This window comes from Cimex lectularius, unplaced genomic scaffold (genome assembly GCF_000648675.2).
Source record: "Cimex lectularius strain Harlan isolate CLEC.00 unplaced genomic scaffold, Clec_2.1 scaffold26, whole genome shotgun sequence".
NCBI classification, from domain to species: domain Eukaryota; kingdom Metazoa; phylum Arthropoda; class Insecta; order Hemiptera; family Cimicidae; genus Cimex; species Cimex lectularius.
Window position 1 is genome coordinate 2,584,806 of NW_019392721.1, and position 19,212 is coordinate 2,604,017.

The 19,212-nt window shown below is 33.5% G+C and overlaps 2 protein-coding genes across 3 annotated transcripts in view; one reads left to right on the forward strand and one right to left on the reverse strand.

Annotated features, from left to right (window-relative positions):
• The first annotated feature begins 1,485 nt into the window (after window positions 1–1,485).
• LOC106663997 (Werner syndrome ATP-dependent helicase-like) lies at window positions 1,486–10,612 on the forward strand. Its single transcript, XM_014389295.1, has 16 exons — window positions 1,486–1,698; window positions 5,370–5,513; window positions 5,585–5,817; window positions 5,879–5,989; window positions 6,057–6,250; window positions 6,312–6,449; window positions 6,516–6,651; window positions 7,460–7,633; window positions 7,724–7,941; window positions 8,003–8,126; window positions 8,194–8,268; window positions 8,320–8,413; window positions 8,572–8,713; window positions 9,662–9,758; window positions 9,825–9,884; window positions 9,958–10,612. Exons 1-16 carry the CDS (start codon window positions 1,600–1,602, stop codon window positions 10,496–10,498), a joined length of 2,580 nt encoding a protein of 859 aa, XP_014244781.1. The 5' UTR covers window positions 1,486–1,599; the 3' UTR covers window positions 10,499–10,612.
• Window positions 10,613–10,721: 109 nt separating this feature from the next.
• LOC106663998 (scavenger receptor class B member 1-like) overlaps window positions 10,722–19,212 on the reverse strand; it is a 48,867-nt gene continuing 40,376 nt past the window's right edge. Inside the window, exons 3-10 of one of the 2 annotated variants that reach the window (XM_014389297.2) lie at window positions 18,961–19,124; window positions 12,712–12,853; window positions 12,414–12,629; window positions 12,089–12,337; window positions 11,904–12,033; window positions 11,717–11,835; window positions 11,462–11,590; window positions 10,722–11,385 (exon numbers count right to left, since the gene is read on the reverse strand). In XM_014389297.2, the coding sequence (XP_014244783.2) occupies window positions 11,155–11,385; window positions 11,462–11,590; window positions 11,717–11,835; window positions 11,904–12,033; window positions 12,089–12,337; window positions 12,414–12,629; window positions 12,712–12,853; window positions 18,961–19,124 (1,380 nt within the window). In that variant the 3' untranslated portion in view covers window positions 10,722–11,154. The remainder of the gene's footprint in view (window positions 11,386–11,461; window positions 11,591–11,716; window positions 11,836–11,903; window positions 12,034–12,088; window positions 12,338–12,413; window positions 12,630–12,711; window positions 12,854–18,960; window positions 19,125–19,212) is intronic. The other variant, XM_014389296.2, reaches the window with a different exon arrangement.

The window sequence follows — 19,212 nt, forward strand, 5'->3', positions numbered from 1 at the left end:
AATATTTTAATATTGTATTTGTGATATAGAAAATAAAATAAATAAAAATTATTATAATTTGTAAATATTTAAATGTAAAAAGTGTTTAATACAAGATTAAATGTTAATTGACTTTTATTTCTTTTTTTTCTTCCATTTTGATCTTTGGATGAATGAAGCTTTTTTGACAATGGCCTAATCTGCCTGTCAAGTTAATATTAGTTTGCTGATTGCTGATTTATATAAGGTCAAATTTGCTTCATGCCAGCGAGGTTGTGCTATCAACGGTTAGACCAATTCAGCGCCCAACGCATCCCTAATCCATTCACATACCCATTCACTCAATTAGGGCGGTGGAGTACTCTTTATTCCTCCAGCCCTTTTCACCTATTATATAACTAACCTAATAGAGGGTCGATGCGGTACTCAATATTACTGCGCATTCACACTAATAAATACATTCACTCTCAATACACGCTAGGGACACAAAACTATTGGAAGTCGCTACCGTGGTCAAGCACGATTCTCATATTGCGTGGTATTCCTCCCGTAGTTCTCTATATGTAGCCAAGAAATTGCACACTTCACTAATATTAGTTGTTTTAATATAAATTTAGTTATAAAATAAAATTAATAGCCATAAATTTGTGTTAAAAACTAGATAAGTGTCTGCGCAAGTATTAAAAAGTTAAAATATAATTAAATTGAATCATATTCTGTGATTTTATTTTTCATCTTGATTCAATCTGATAAGTTATTCAAACTCATCATTAGCGATTTCTCAACATCAGAATGAAACCGTGGATAACGAGAGTCTGCTGTGAAATTAATTCTTTAAAAGATGAGGTTAACTCAGATACAGTATGCCACTAATGAGTGGACTTAAGCATATTTTTTAATATTATTATATTTATTAACTAATGTAAAATTAACAAATGATCTCGTTTGACCAGTTTTAATAACTAATGTATTTAAAAAAATTACTCTGAATCTCAAGTGTCGATACTCTTGAAAAATTTTTGCTTGTAAATGTGTAAGGGTGAAAAAATCTCTTACCTTGTGTGTCCTCAAGTCCCAAATAATAATTTTAAAATAAATAATTAAAATAATAAAATAAAACTATAGAAAATAAGATGCGGAAAAACGAGCCTCGACAAGATGGAGTACTCTACCTTACTACTCCATTTACCCGCCAAAATACTTCTATACAAAAATTCTACAATAAATTATTTATAAATTATTTCAATGAAATTAGTAATTAATAAATTAATTAAAAATTTAAAAATGATTTTAGAAAAATGATTTTTCTAAATGAAAATCGGCAAACTTTCATACATCGATGAATAAAAACCAACTGCATTATTAAGAAAATATGTAAATATTATATGATACAAAGTTAAAATTAAAATAATAATAAAATAAATCATAAATTGCAATTAAGATTTAAAATAAACAATAAATTTTACTATTTTGCCGTTGCACACCAAATTTTTGAAGAAGGTTACACTTACTGTTATAATATTGTGTTCAAACAAATCATTCCAAATTGTTATTCAATCATGTTAAATAGTATTAAGTATTTAATTTAACTCCAGTCGGATTGCGATTGTATTTTTAAGGATGGAACCTTCAGAGGAACATTTGGCCGTTTTAAAAAACTATTTCGGCCATAAAGAATTCAGGCCGTTGCAGTGGAACATTATAAGGTCCATAATTAACGTAAGTTACTAAGCTGACAAGTATCTAGTATTCTTTATAATAGTTATGTAGTAGTACAGTTATAGTAAACTGGAGAAGTCATTGCTTGTAGATGCAGCAAAAGTCATGTCGTAACGACAAAGTGTATTGTATTCTTGTTTGCCTGTTAAATCTCTTCTGATGCAAACTAATATTTGAGAAATACCATGAACTGGAGAGTCTTGGCAAATTGGTGGTTGCTGTGTACCCGGACACACAGGTCTGTACGGGGATGAAAAGATGAGGCAACGAAGAGGGACAACTTGACATCCACTGCGATCTGGCAGGCTGATGCGCAATAAAAGCATGACCAAAAGTGTGGCAGCGTAATGAACTTGATCGGCAGAGAAGCTCACATATCAAGAGCACTGTTGATAGTGGCCCTCGGAGGATTTGACTCATAGAAGATGGGTCATTCTCACCCGATATGCTATGCGAGGTTGTCACACGGACATTTTTAAATCAAAGCCCATGTATTTGTCCACCATGTAGAGAAAAATTGCTCTTAGTCCCATTTACTTGAAGGGTGCAATTCCTTGGCTCCATTTAAAGAACGTGTAAGAATGCTGTGTGATACTGGGATCGTTTCTGGACAACATTAAGTATCTGGGTCCACTAATGCAAATTGATATTTGAGAAATACCATGAACTGAAGCATCTTGGTAAAACGGTGGTTGCTGGGTACCCGGATACATGTCTGTAGGGTGATGAAAAGGCGGAGGCAAAGAGGGATGTCACAACTCACAACCACGGTGATGCTCAATAAAAACATGACCAAAAGAACGTGGTAGTGTAATGGGCTTGATTGGTAAAGAAGCTCACATGTCGACAGGTGGCCCTTGGAGGATCTGACTCATAGACGGTGGTTCACCTGATAAGCCATGCGTGGATGACACACAGACATTTTGAGTCAAAGCTCAAGTATTTGTTCCCTATGTAGAGAAAAGTGTCCCACCTACTTGAAGGGTGCAATTCCTTGGCATCATTTTAAGAGTGTGTAGAAATGCCATGTGATAGAACCGTCTGTGCCTTTTGTGTTTTGCCGCTCCTAAGCCATATCTGGCTCTTTGCAGCTTCTTGGCTTGCGCTGCTATATAGCTTTTTCGATTATAGACGGAAGGTATTATTATGTCTTGTCTATTAGACGGTCGCATCTCTACTCCACCTGGCGAGCACTTTGTCACAGTTCTCATGTGATAGAACCATACTTGAGCACAGCAGTAAGTATCTGGATTACTGTACCGATATATCATACAGCATATCATACTGATATTGTTGCTCGATGTGCCCCACATATTGGAAGATGCAATTCCTTGGCTTCATTTAAAGAATGTGTAGGAATGCGATATTCCGAGGACAACAGTAAGTATCTGGGTCCACTAATGCAAACTAATATTTGAGAAATACCATGAATTTGAGCATCTTGGTAAAACAGGGGTTGCTAGGTGCCGAGACCCATAGGTCTGTAGGATAATGAAAAGGTAGATGAGGGGGCAAAGAGGGACGTTACAACTTCCTGACTTAATCACTGTGATCCGGCCCTCTGATGCGCAATAAAAACATGATTAGAAGAAAGTGGTTCAAGTTAATGAGTTGGATCAGCAGAGAAGCTCTCACATAGAAAAAGCACTGTCGATAAGTGGCTTTCAGAGGATATGACTCATAGAAGGTGGGTCACCTGATGAGCCATGCGAGGTTGGCACACAGACATTTTGAGTCAAAGCCCATGTATTTGTCCGCTATGTAGAGAAAGGTTGCTCTGTGTCCCCCCTACTTGAAGGGTGCCATTCCTTGGCTCCATTTAAAGAATGTGTAGGAAGGCCGTGTGATAGAATCATACTTGAGCACAGCAGTAAGTATCTGGGTTACTGTTCCAATTTTTGGAGGGTCGTTTTATTGTATATTATAATACTGTTATTGTTGCTTGAAGTGTCCATTTATTGAAAGAGTGCAATTCCTTGGCTCCATTTAAAGAATGTGTAGGAATGCGATATAGAGAACCTTTTTGAGGACAGCAGTAAGTATCTCGGTCCACTAATGCAAACTAATATTTGAGAAATACCATGAATTGGAGCATCTTGGTAAAATGGTCTTGCTGGATACTCAGACACATAGGTCTGTAGAGCAGTGAAAAGGCAGATGAGGTGGTGAAGTGGGACGTCACAACTTCCAGACTTAACCACTGCGATCCGGCCCTCCGATGCGCAATAAAAACATGATTAGAAGAAAGTGGCAGTGTTAATGGGCTCTCACATATAAAGAGCTCTGTTGATAGGTGGCCCTTGGAGAATCTGATTCATAGGTCATCCTCACCCAATAAAGACTAGGCCATGCCAGGTTGACACGGACACTTACTTTTGGGTCAAAGCTTGTGTAATTGTCCACCGTATAGAGAAAGGTACTGATTTTTGAAGAGTGGTTTTATTGTATGTACTGACAGCTGATATCCCACTTACTTGAAGGGTGCAATTCCCTAGCTCCAATGCCAATAAAACCACTGACAAGAGTGAAATGAAATGACCATTATTATAATTATAATAATAATTATTATTATTAATTTTTAACGGCGTTTTAACGGCTAAGGTCATTTCACGCCCTAACACCCAAACCTTCTCTCTTAGGTTAGCTATATCTCTTCTGAGTGCTATAAAGCTCTGACTCCAAACATTCACTTGTAATCTAATTTATCCTATTGCCATCCAAGCTTTAATTTTTCTTTTTAAAATTCTTTATTCGGAAGGCCAAATGTATACAAAATTCCCATTTTAAATTGCATAAAATTTAATAAAATTATAAAAATTATTTGTTTCTTTTTTTAATTAGAATTGTGAATTTTTGTTCCATAATTTAAAAATTCCCCGTTGGCTTGTATGGCTAATAATAATAATAATAATGGAGTCAGACTAGCAACAGTCTCGGCATGAGTATTGGCTCATCCTTATCCTTTTATTCTTCCATTCAAATATGATACATAAACTAATTCTACATAACAATAATAAGAAACAAAACACAATAANTATTATTATTATTATTGGTATTATTATTATTATATAATTGTTACATATTATTATTATTGACCAAATCCCTGGTGCACACTTAAAATATCAGTTGTCTATTCTAAAATAGCCTGGTTTTTATTTAAAAAATGAATTTTAGGTTGAACTCAATAGACAGGAATTGGAATTCTTTATTTTATTTTTTGTTGTAATTTTTAAACGTGCCACTTACAGATAACTAGGCGTTGGAGAGTTCAGATGTGTTCTGCACTAAAATATTTGGCAAAGAAAACCTGAGTTTAATGCTAATGTATTGCATTACCATTTTGAAGCATGCAAATTTTTTTTGTTTTATTAGCAGCAAAAATTGGTTTAAATTATAATTAATTATTGTTACAACAAAATCTTGCAGATATATGTATGCCAATATGACGGACTAAAGTAATTTGTGGAAGTCGTGAGGAGCAAGAATGAGGTAGTTTTTCATTTTTTTGCTGAAGTTTCAACCTTTATTTGGGTCATCTTCAGGGCGTAAATAATTTTTGACCGCTCCTCAGGACTTCAACAATGTATGAAAAAAAAAGCAGGTCACTAAGAAACAAAACCTGTTTTGTAACGAAAGTAAATAATTTATTTAGAATTATGTATAATTTTCAGGACCGGCGTGATAATTGCGTTGTGATGGCAACAGGTTCTGGTAAAAGCTTGTGCTTCCAGTATCCTCCAGTGTTTTGCAATGGGTTGGGTGTCGTTGTATCACCGTTAATTTCATTGATGGAAGACCAAGTTTTGGCTCTGAATGTAAAATTATCTCATTTAATATTTTCTTGTTCAAATCGAAGTTTTGTATATAAATATATTTCTTCGTATAGATGTGCAATATACCGGCGACGCTATTGGGCACTGCACAAATTTCAAAAAACATATATGCAAGAATAAACGATAACGAATTTAGAATTGTGTACGTTTCGCCCGAATGGCTTACTGGAGAATTTGGCTCAGAATTTTTCAGGAAATTGAAGAAAAAGGTTAAAATCACTCTTGTGGCAATTGACGAAGCACATTGTGTAAGCCAGTGGGGCATGGATTTTAGGTTTTCTTACAGGTATTATTATTATTTTTTATCCCTTTAATATTGTTTTCTTAATTATTGTGTTTTATTCAAGGAAGTTACGAGTAGTGAGAGAGATTGTAGGTGGCGATGTTCCAATACTCGCTGTGACAGCCACAGCAACTGAGCCTGTACAAAAAGATATTATTTCATCTCTAGGTTTGAAGTAAAAAAAGTTATATATTTTCTAAAGCTAAAATTTACACATTCTTATTTATTTTTTTATATTTAAGGAATCCTCTGATTACTCGAACAAGCTGTGACCGACCGAACCTTTACCTTTCAGCCTCCATTAAAGGAAGTGACCCGTTTATAGACATAAGAGATTTTCTATATAAAGAAAAGCTAAACTGTAGTTCCAACAGTTCGTGTATTATTTATTGTCCAACAAAGAAAAAAGCCAATAAAATTTCAGATCTTTTAAACTGTAATTTTTTTAATTATTAATTTTTTTTTCAATTGGTGTTTGATTATTTAATTTTATTTAGCTGGAGGAATCAAATGTTCCCTTTATCATGCTGATTTGAGTTTAAGCGTGAGGAAGAGGGTTCATAAAAGCTTTGCTTCAGACGAAATTCAAGTGATCGTTGCTACAATTGCTTTTGGAATGGGAATCGATAAACCAGGTACATTTCTGCTGTTTGTATTTATTTTTTATTTTTATTTTTATTTTTTTAATTTTAAATTTTTAGACGTAAGGCATATTATTCATTACGGAGCGCCCCTTGACATAGAATCTTATTATCAAGAGATTGGCAGGGCAGGAAGGGATGGGCTTCCAGCAGTCTGCCACGTCTTCTACAAGAATGCAGATTTCAGCAAAAAACAGTAAGATATTGTTACGAATATTAAAAAATAAGATGAAATTTTATTTATATTATTATATTATTTTTTAAAGATTAAAATTTTACTACAATTAATTAAGGTTTTTAGTTGAGATAAAAAAGTCAATGGCATGAGCGGGATTCGAACTCATGATCTTCGGCTGGATACGCCGCTGCTCTACCACTTGAGCTATCGTGACCTCGATCCACTCAGACACTAACTTCCCATCTCAACCCACTTTTCGAATTTTTCCTCCTTTTTGCCATTTTTCAAATGTCGTGTAATCAGATTGGATTCTTGATGACAAATGAAATGGCCACGGAGAGCTTTAGTGAAGTATACTTCATTTTAAATTATTAAATTCACTTATTTCGTGGTCCGCTTGACCAATTAATATGTTACAATTAATTAAGGTTTTTAGTTGAGATAAAAAAGTCAATGGCACTAGCAGGTTTCGACCCCATGATCTTCAGCCGTGGCCATTTCATTTGTCATCGAGAATCCAATCCGATTACACGACATTTGATAAATGGCAAAAAGGAGGGAAAATTCAAAAGGTGGGGTTGGATGGGAAGTTAGTGTCTGAGTGGATCGAGGTCACGATAGCTTAAGTGGTAGAGCAGAGGCGTATCTAGCCGAAGATCGTGGGTTCGAATCCCGCTCGTGCCATTGACTTTTTTATCTCAACTGAAAACCTTAATTAATTGTAATATATTAATTGGTCAAGCGGACCACAAAATTAGTGAATTTAAAATTTCACGTTTAATTTTTTTTTTTTTTTTTTTTTTTTTTTTTTTTTTTTTTTTTGTAGGTTTTTCTTTTCAAACCTCCAAGGGAAGTATAGAGAGCACAAGGAAAAAATGGCATTGTTAATAGAAGAATATCTTGTATCGACAGACTGTCGTAGGAAAATGTTGGTCAGCCACTTTGACGATGAGGCAAAACTGGAAAAACAAGAGAGATGCTGTGACAACTGTAGCAAGGAGTAATCATTTTATATAATTTTCATTAATTTGTTATAAAATTATTCTTTTACTAGAGGATTCTTCTTAGACTTTTTCAATTTAACTTTTAGAAAATTGAGATCTAATTTATACGAGTTACAATATGATCTAACTGAAGACGCTCTTTTGCTTTTAAACGCTGTTGAAACACTCGGAGGGAATTACGGCTTGCAGATGGCCGTGTTCTTATTAAGAGGCTCATCCTCAAAAAGATTTCCGGTCAAATATCAATCTTCGAAATTGTTCGGCACGGGCAACAATAAAAGTGACGAGTACTGGAAATTGTTAGGTGAGTTTTAATCGTCATCCGGCGATTTCTTCGGTTATAAATTGCTTTTTGAAACTTTTAGGAAATTTATTGATCAGGGTAGACCTTTTGGAAGAAATACACAAAACGAGCTGCGGATGGAATAAGAACAATTTCCCTTACAAAACACTTGCAGTTTCTGAAAATGGAAAAGCTTATCTCATAAAGTAAGAAAGACAATATTTACCAGCTTGTCTGTTAAGAAATCGTTTTAAAACAAAACTTATTTTTTAGCGAGAGGCATAGGAAAAAAGTTAAGCTTAAACCTACACTAGAAATGATTCCTTTTATTAAAAAATTTATTCCAAGGTATGCTATATCACAACTATTCAAAAGGAAAAAAAAATAGTTTCTTTATAGTTATAGGACAAAAGGAGAATGGCTCTATTCTTCAGCTGATGAGCCATCATCGTCTTTGGTGGATGACAAAAGTTTGCGGCAACCGTTACTCGAAGTTAGTAATTTTATAAATATTAACAATAAACTTAAGAAGTAAAATAAAAGTATTAATTAATCTGTGCTATTAAAAACTTGTGACAGTTTGATAAGCCATGTTGGGTTATTCTCGCTGTATTATAATTGGATTGGTCTAATCTAAATTTTATTTATTAGGATTTAGTTTATAAAGAAATAGAGAAGTTCCGTTGTAGAATGGCTACGAGCTTGGACTGCATACCTTACATGGTATTGAGCAGCAGGACAATGCAATTACTCGCTCAGAAGAGGCCGTGTACCATCGAAGAAATGTCCAAAGGTAGTTTTTCATTATTAATAAATAAAGACCAGATTTCCATCTTTTTATTGCTAACTCTGAATGCAATGAAACCAAGAAAGAAATTCAAATCATGAAAAGAACTTTTTTTTACACTACTTTTATTTTCCATGTTTTGGTACTATTGCATGAAATTGCATGTTTTTACAGATTTGGAAGATTACTTTTATTTTTTTAAATTAATTTAATTTAATTTTTTTTTAAAATATAAGTATTTGCTTCTTCTTAGCTTTATCCTTCAAGATCTTTAATAAGAAGCAACCTTTAAAAGAGAAACAACTAAAAACAAAGTTATTTTTTTGCAATTTTTTTAAATGTTCATTTTAATTTTATGCATGAAAACAATGTAAAAATGCAAAATTTTTATGGGTTAGAAGTATTGGGGGTGTTGGTGGCCAAAATAGTTAAGGCGTTGACATGGCGCTGGCTCTGGTTTTGAATCCAGCAGCCCTAAATACTTACAAATTTAAAAAAAAAATTATTTATTTTATTTTTTATTTTAAACACTAGCATGATGTTACAAACCCCCAAAGTTTTTAACTTCTGATTCCTAGAATTTTTTAAGATATTGTTTTATGTACGACTTCCCCTATTCTGCTCTGTTCATTTGCGTGTGTCTCACGTTTCATTTCTCATTCTTTTTTTTTGGCTTAGAAGCAAAGCAGAACCACTTAAAAAAAAAGTTCCAAGTACCTAAAGTTCAAAATTTTGTAGCTACAGGGTATCCAATATTATTTCAAAAGAAAAGAGCAGGTATTTTCTATTTTGAAACACATTCTTGATTAGAGGTTGGAGGTGTTGAATTAAAAAATTAATAAAATAAAATAATAATAATAATAATAATTTTTTTGGGGAACATTTTGAGATATTTATTGCTCATGTTGAAGTTTTTTGTTCATGAAAATTTGAAACGATGAATTATTTTTTCAGTTGAAGGCATAACGAAAAAGAATGTAGAAACATTTGGAAAAGAGCTGTTAGAATGTATAACAAAATGCCAAGAATCCTATAAACCAGATAGTTCAAAGTATGAAATAATAATAGTTGAATTTTAATTATCAATAATTTATTTAATTTAATAATTAATTTGCAGAGTACAAGATGTTCAAAAAAATTTGAAACGATTTGTTCCTAAAACCAAAAACATTCTTAGGTATTTAATTTTTGTTTGTTGAAAATATACTTTTATTTGTTCATTTTATGAATATTTTGAATTTAAATTTTAGTTACAAAAATGATAGTGATGACAGGATGTCTAGTACATTAGTAGATCCATCATCTCAATCGGCTGATGATATGTCTATAGGTTCAACTAGGCCTAATGAATTACCTGAAGAAGGTACAATTTTAGAGGAAGAAACCTTAAAAGAATCTCAGTCTCGTTCGAGCAGTCCATCAACAGTCGTCTCGTTTAAATCGGCAGCCGAATCGTTCCAGAGCGCGTCAAAAGAGTCGGTCAAATCTCCGGAAGGGAATTACCTTAGCGACGACGATGATTTTTTCTCGCTTGTCAGCGAGGATATGCTTTCTCAAAAAAATACCATACAACCTTCTCAAGGCGTTCAGAACAAAGTGTCGATACCGACAAAACGAAAAAGAATCTCTTATGAAGAAGAAACTCCTGTTCAACCCAAATGCCCAACGAATGATCCACGCACTTTAAACACCCGACCGACAAATCCCTTAATGGGGAAAAGTGAAAAAGAATTGATTGTACAAATAAACAAGGAAAAGAAAAATATTTTGAAAAAGAAAATTAAGTTGTAAAACAATTTGAATTATTTTAAGATTCATGAAAATAAAGGTGTAGATAATTTATAAATTTAATACTTACATTTGCATATAAATAAAATTAATGTATGAATCTGTTCTTACAAGGTATGGACTTTTTTTGTTTTATTTTTCCATACAATCTCATTTAATTTTTTTTTTTTTTTCAGATCTAACGGACATAAGCGTTTTTATTAGGTATTCATAAATCGAAAAGCCAATTAACATAATATTTTTATTATAAATTATTCAGTAGTAACAAAAGATCTTCATGGCACTTAAAACTAAAGAAAATTTGTCAACAATTTATACAAAAATAACAATGACGAAAGGGGATAATCGGTCATTATTTTGTGAAAAAATATACAAAGTATCCATTAAAATACCTAAATATCCATAATTTGAGCAATGTTGACTAAGGGAAAAATATTTTTCACCGACCTATTATATACCTATATATACATGGTAACAGAAAATATATAATTTTTTAAAAATTTATCACCATTATATACAATAATTGACAATATTGAAATAGGAACACATTGTTTACACTAAAATTACAAAATAAAATTATATATACAGTTATTTACGAATCACAATTATCTGAAACCCGCCCAAAATTTAATTTGAAAAAAAAAAGTCTTTCGTCTATATCACACTTTATTGTTTAAATTTGTCGTCAGTATGACCGTTTCGTTAACAGGTAACACCTCGACATCTCTTTTCGTTTCTCTTTGTACTTTTTTTATGTAATAAAAAAGGAATACAGCTGAAATAAGGGTAGCGAATAAGGTCCCCCACATCAGAGCGTACTGCATACGCTTCACTGTGAATGTCGCATGATAAATAATATTGAACAACTCTGGTGGCATTTTTTCCGCTGACTGAAATGTTTAAATTATAAAATTATTAAAAAAAATAATAAAAATAAAACTATGTATGTACAATTTATAAACTTACGACTTGAAGCCAGACGACTGGCAAGATAATTTCATTGGGAAAACCTTTAATCTCAGGCATCCAAGTTGATTGGTGTATTTGTATGTTTAGCTGCAACCTTGATACTGTACCAAGTGTGAAACCCAATAGCTAAAAATTATTATGATTAGTGTCGTCTTCCGAAGACTGGGTTTCAAATCCCACCCAATATTGTTTTTTTTTAAAATCTCAAATCTCTTGTTCAAAAATTAGTAAAAAAAAAAATGCTGAACTCACTCTTTGTATATCAATGTAGAATTCGTGTTTCTCAGGGTCAGGATGAAGTCCTTCAAACGGTTCGCTAAGAGAAGGATCACCGTATAGAAAATGGGGAAACGACATCATTATAGGTGCTCCTAGAATTTTTTTTTTCATTGTATAATTTTATCACAGACATTTGATCTCAATGATGGAGCTAAATTACCCATAGCACATGGCGAAAGATCAAATACACCGTCCGGTGCACATCCAGACTCCGGACAATAGCAAGTTCCATTTGTATTGTAAACATCAGGTGCCGCATGGAATCTCATTGCTACCACCCCATCTTGAAACTTAAAAAAACAATATTAAAATGATCTATCAGCTATAATGTAATGAAAAACTTACCTCTACTTCTTTTTCATAAACGAATGGCATCTTGCGACACATGTCTTTGTGGAATAAATAAATAGTTGCTGATTCGTTGAGAGTCCTCCTTGGGAAAAATGCTCCGTCGCTTCCATCGATCTTGTTACACTCTTCCTCCGGCCAAGCGTCCAAAGAGGTTTGACCGTTTATTTCTGTAACTACGCCGATTCTGTCTACATCGTTCGTTCCTGTCCTGACAGTTGTCGTTTCTTCAGTGATCGCAGCTCTCTTTGCATAAAATAATAAATAAAAATCAAACACTTTTTATCTAATTAGAAACTAAATTTTTTAAATTCAAATATACCTGTGCGAGAATCCCAAATTTGTCAAAAGGTACATCTTGCTGTAGAAGCCTCGCTATTTCAGAGCCGTATTTGACTATCCTATCATTATAGCCAAACAAAAAATCGTGAGCTGTCACACTGATGGTTGAATTTGTAAACCTGATGATATTTCTTAAAGTGAACGAAATCCCAACCTGCAGATAGGGGGATAAGTGCCTGCTCATTGCAACAGTACTCTGTAAATAAATAATACAATAATCACCATTTTAAATATTATAAAAAATTAATTAATTAAGACATTATTCAGAATATACTCACAATAAATGACAAATTTGGAACGATTACGGTATCGTTCTGAAAACCTTTTGAATAAGATGGTTCAAACTCGTGCTTCCTTGTGTCACCATAAGTTACAGTGCCGTCATTATTGAAAGTGATGTTCTTTTTCTCCAGAGTTTCCCTAATAGGAAAAATATTAGTATTTTTTGTGTGTGTATTGCTGGTGATATTGAAAAGTTTATTTTTTATTTTTTTTATTCCCACCCAGCAAATATTCCACTCTGTATAACTTTATTATTAATAATATTTATGAATAAAAAACTAATCTTGAGCTTGCTCTGGCCTCAATTCACTCTCAACTCTATAAAGATCTTGATCATACAGATCTCTATTTTATTTATTTATTTTTTAAATAGATTTATTTTAGTTTTAGGGCTAGTTAAACACTGGTCATATGACAATGACATCTGTATTTTTCACATATTCATCCTACTAATTAATTTTCCTGTTTTTCAAGCCAATCAGACCAATTAGGATGTTAACCGACACTTTTCATTATCCTATTGTTAGCCTCATTATCTATCTGTACCTAAGGTATCATAAATTGTGGATAATATAACCCAAATAAATAAAAATACACATAAAAATAGAAACAAGGCAAAGTACAAGATAATCTGGTTCATCACACAACTTCTGAGTATGCTACAGTTCACAATACACCGGGAACTTAGTATTCCTCGAGATAATTAAGGATAAACCATTCCATTCACAGTAATTACATTTGCACACCACAATTCATTTACACTATCAGAGTTCTGGACGTTCCCTGGGGTAATTGGGAATAAGTCCATTCATGCTAATAAATTAATTCATACACCAGACATTGTTCACACCATCCAGAATACTTGATATTCCTCAAGGTAGATGGGAATTAGCCTCTCCATTCACACTAATAAATTATATTCAAAGCAGACTTTGTCCACACTTCCCTAGAGTACTCGTTATTCCTTGGGGTAAATGAGGAGAAACCCTCAATTTTTACTAACAAATTACATTCGCACATCGCAATTCAGTCATACTATCTCAGAGTTCTGGACATTTCACAGGGTAATTGAAAATAAGTCCATTCGCGCTAATAAATTACATTCACACCACAATTCATTTTCATTAACCGAGATTATTAGACATTCCTAAAGGTAACTGGGAATAAGCCCCTCCATTCACGCTAATAAATTACTAACCCACACCACACTTTGTTCACACAACACCAGAGTATTCAATATTCTCAAGGTAATTGGGGGTAAGACCCTCCATTCACGCTAATAAATTACATCCACATTAACTCGAAGTACTGGATATTCCGCTGGGTAACTGGGGGATATTCCCTCCATTCACGCTAATAAATTACATCCACATCACAATTCATCCACATTAACTCGAAGTACTGGATATTCCTCGGGGTAATTAGGGGATAAACCCTCCATTCACGCTAATAAATTACATCCACATCACAATTCATCCACATTAACTCGAAGTACTGGTTATTCCTCGGGGTAATTGGGGGATAAACCCTCCATTCACGCTAATAAATTACATCCATACCACAATTTATTCATACCTACCCAGCAGAGTATTTTTTTTTTTTGAAATTCAATAAAATTATTTTTTCTTCAGTTTTCAATTAAAACCCACCGTCTATTATCATACTAACTTAAAAATGAAGTTTAGTTTATCAAATCATTCTGTTTGAGGACAAAATTCAGAAAAGCCTCAATCTTGTTAACACATAAGTTCATCTATCATCACACGAATACGGCGCAAATATGTATTGCTAGAAATACATAATAATTTAATAATTAAAAACCTATTAAGAATGTACCATACCTGGTTTACATTACAGTAAATAATTTAAAGTTTATACTTCTTATTTGGTTGCTTGTGTTTGTATTTGTGTTACATTAAAAAGTAAGAATCTCATTTGATGATCAATTTTCTGGATTTTAGTTGATCTATTATTAAAAATAAATATAAACAATATCAAACTATTTCAGGTTTGGGGGTTAAATATTTAAATTGAATTTATATCTGGGAATTGTACTATTTCTGCTATATTAATGCTTTTTTATTGTTCGTTATTTTAGCTTATTAAAACGATAATTTTGGTAGAAATCATTGTTTATTGTTTTAACAATTTTATTTGAGTAATAAACATTAAAGTGAGCAGGGATTTAAAGAAGAGCTTAAAAAAAGCTTCCTTCCCACAGTGATTTCTTAAAATACCTGGTAGGGTACTGTCCGACCTTTATAAATATAAACTTTCTCCCCTATTCTTTGCTCCAAATGAAGAGCGGAAACAGTAAAACTAAAAGATACTTAAGAATTATTTGGCTACCTGCTGAAAGGGGTCATCGACTGTTAAAAACCAGGCGTCTTCTGGGCGCGCCTCGACGTCTTCGTCGGTCAAGAATTACTCAAAAGCCTTTTAATGGACGAAGTTGTACGAATAAGGCAAAAGATGTAAAAGGCAGACCACCCTCTTGACTTGTCAAGTAGATTTTGATATGTCAGACCTATGGACCTTCGATTCTAAAAATGTCATCGGCAAATTCAGTCTAATTTCATATTCTTCTTCTTACAAAGGTTGGCGATTATGTCTAAAAAATTTTAAAACAATTGTTTGGCCGTTTATCTGGTTTTTATCAAGACCGATTTGATATGATCACCTTTTGACCTTTTCTCATCCCGCAGCACGTTCGTTCAGCTTTAATGATATTCCCCGGGTGTTGACTGATTCCGACCTATTATCTTTATTTTACAGGAGTCTTATAAATTAAAATAAAAGAAAGAAACCGAAACGTTAAAGAAAACAACGAGATTAGACTGCCACAAAGATAATAAGTCGAGTAGAAATCTTTGAAAGACCGTCTGAACAATCTCTAAGATGGCGAAATTCCGATAAAACCTCTGATCAAAACAAACAGCAATAACAGCCAACAATGATCAATAACGAAAAGACTGCGGACAAATATGATTATTTCCATCATCAGGTAATCCTGGATCATCGCGCCGTCTGCCTTTCAGAAAAACAAACTCTTGTCTGAAAAAGGGAAAAATCAGAGGATTAAGCTGGCATATAGATCAAACTACCGAAACTTAGTAACAAAGAACTAAAAAAAAGCTGCATGGTACGCACTATCTCGCTGTTTTACCAAAACCAAACGCAAGTTGTTAAAGTTTCTTTAAAGTCATGTATCTAAACTTAAGTTTCGACATATGTATTTTATGAGACAATAATTTCAAACATAAAAGTAGGAAAAAAAGCAAAATTCGTGCGAAGAAAGCAAAATAAAGAAATTAAACAACATACAGGAAAAGAAACCAAAATAACCAAATGTAACATCCATTTTAATTAACACCCACTTTTTCATGTTTTATGTAAATATTATTATGCTGTAGCCTTCCTTCGACTGCAGTATTTAGATTGAAGTTTCTTCAGGGTAAGAAATTTCTTCAAAATCAAGATTTCTTTTTTTAATCTATTTTTTTTCTCTCCAGAAGTATGCAATTTGCCCAGTACGAAATCCGAAACTTGCCTGAAGAAGGGCCAAATAAGAATATCCTTCAGGACAATAAACTATCCACTAGCAGACAAGCCAGGTTGGTTCGCCTAATCTCGCTGATTATCCTTTGACCAGTTTGAAAATTTTTGAAATATTACTTCAGTAATAAAACCAATTTTACTACTATCTACATTTTACGGGAGTAGGACAAAATAAGGAGATTAAACTGCGTTGTCTGGAATTTGTTTAGCCTGACACCAAAATGATCAGCGATCCATTTTGCTGGAGATGAACCTGTAGTTTCCGATCATTTTGGTCTGACTATCCTCGCTGTTTTTGGTTTCGCAAAAGTGTAATGTTTGACAGACCCAAAATTACTATAACAAACCAAAATGATCAACAACCAAACTAATATGTATTGAATGAACCAACGTAGTCCTCATAGTTGTCCGCATTATCGCAGTATGGGCATTTTCTCTGGACCTTCGTATCTAACGTCAAATGAATTTAGAATACTATCATTTATTTGTATTTTAAGAAATGACATGCAAAAACAAGGATAAGAAAAACGATGCTTAAAGGCAAAATAACCAATAACAAAATAATAAATAATAACCAAGGATTATAAAGTATAAGCCTTGGGTGATATGTCACTGTCTTTCTGGCTGAGACTTTGTCTATTGAATTGACATTACCAACAAAAGAATAGCCATCTATTTCATCGGTTGACAAAGATTTTAACGCCCTACAACAAAACTACCCTTGTTTGGGTTCAAGAACAACATGGAGACCAATAAATAGGCCAAGGAAAGTTCAATCCAAAAACACCTATAGGACATGAATCCTTTTGCGGCATACCAAATAGCTAAGAAGTCAGATCCATCAGACCATGAATTAATTAAGTCATTGTTTCAGTGGGGTTGTATTCCAGGACAGAGGCAAAAATTCATCAAAGGATACAGACAGCAGAACTACTAAGGGCGTACTATGACTAGCATGATTCTAAGACTACTGACAGAACACAGCTGACTGTAGAGGCATATAGACTCGGAACATCAGAAACAATGAAGGCATGAAAAAAGCAATCATCTTCTGTTAGTGCGCAGGTCTATGCATGCTGATATAGGAATATCAGAGAATATGGGAGAAAAAAAGCCAAGGCCTGAATGATACAAATGGGACCTCTTAAGCAATGGGGTAAAAAACTTTCAGTTGAAAGTTAAGCGTTCAAAGCTCCAGAAAATAATAGAGATTTGAACAATAGGCGGTCCGCAAGGTCGTGAAGAGGCCACCTCCTGTTAACCTTAACCTTAACATTAAGGCAAAATAGTAAAATTACGCTTTTACTTTTACAATGTAGCCAGAAGATATCGCTGTTTTCTATGGAACCGAAATCGTATGAAAGGAGTAAAGTAAGTAGATTAATTTCAACCAACTTCTTTTTTTATTAACTTTCAAACAAAAAATGGATCGTGTTTGGTTTTTTAAAATTATCGTTGTAACATCTGGGTCCGTTTGTTCTCGATGTTAAATAACAGAAATACTGAANTTTTTTTTTTTTTGGAGAAACGACATAGACACATTGAACATGGCGAAATGACAAAACGAGTCTGATTAACCAACCAATTAGCTAGAAATAAGCTATTATGATTATTTTTGGAGAGACGACGTAGACACATTGAACATGGCGAAATGCCAAAAGCGTCTGACCGATTAATTAGCTAGAAATAAGCTATTATGATTTTTTTTGAGAAACGACATAGACCCACTGAAGATGGCGAAATGCCAAAACGAGTCTGATTAACCAACCAATTAGCTAGAAATAAGCTATCATGATTTTTTTTTTTTTTTTTGGAGAAACGACATAGACACATTGAACATGGCGAAATGACAAAACGAGTCTGATTAACCAACCAATTAGCTAGAAATAAGCTATTTTTTTTTGAGAAACGACATAGACACATTGAACTTGGCGAAATGCCAAAACGCGTCTGATTGACCAATCAATTAGCTAGAAATAAGCTATCATGATTTTTTTTGGAGAAACGACAGACACATTGAACATGGAGAAATGACAAAACGAGTCTGATTAACCAACCAATTAGCTAGAAATAAGCTATCATGATTTTTTTTTTTTTTTTTGGAGAAACGACATAGACACATTGAACATGGCGAAATGACAAAACGAGTCTGATTAACCAACCAATTAGCTAGAAATAAGCTATCATGATTTTTTTGGAGAAACGACATAGACACATTGAAGATGGCGAAATGCCAAAACGAGTCTGATTAACCAACCAATTAGCTAGAAATAAGCTATCATGATTTTTTTGGAGAAACGACGTAGACACATTGAACATGGCGAAATGCCAAAAGCGTCTCATTTACCAATCAATTAGCTAGAAATAAGCTATCATGATTTTTTTTTTTTTTTTTTTTTTTTTGAGAAACGACAGGCACATTGAACATTGCGAAATGCCAAAACGCGTCTGATTGACCAACCAATTAGCTAGAAATAACCTATGCTGATTATTTAATTAATTACCCTTTTAAAAAGAAAAAAACAAGTTGATTGCACTTTTGACAATTTTCATTAAGTAAGTGTCAAATAGACAAAGCGATCGATCTCACTTGCATTTTCATTTACATAACGATAATAATTTATCTCTACAGAGGAAATTGCTCACCAATACAAAAACTTAAGTATAATTAATTATCGAAAGCCCACCTGTAGCAGTAAGGGCCGACTTCTTCCAATTTAATTTTCTCGTCAAGCCCTTGAGAGAACCTCGGGAGGTTCGTATAATTGAAAATGTGGACGCAAATCAGCGGCTTGACCGGCGGTTTCCTCCACGCCTCGTACACATCCGAACCTTCTCTTATGGTCATTTGCTGAAAAGATAAATTTATCATGAGACAAAAAGTTGTGAAATAATCTTAATTAATTGTTTATACTTAATGGGGTGAACAAAAACCACTA

Coding starts and splice junctions, on each gene's coding strand:
- LOC106663997 (XM_014389295.1), top strand. CDS start 1,600: ATGGAACCTTCAGAGGAACATTTGGCCGTTTTAAAAAACTATTTCGGC. Junction 6,251..6,311: donor AATTTCAGATCTTTTAAACT/GTAATTTTTTTA, acceptor AATTTTATTTAG/CTGGAGGAATCAAATGTTCC. Junction 6,652..7,459: donor GCAGATTTCAGCAAAAAACA/GTAAGATATTGT, acceptor TTTTTTTTGTAG/GTTTTTCTTTTCAAACCTCC.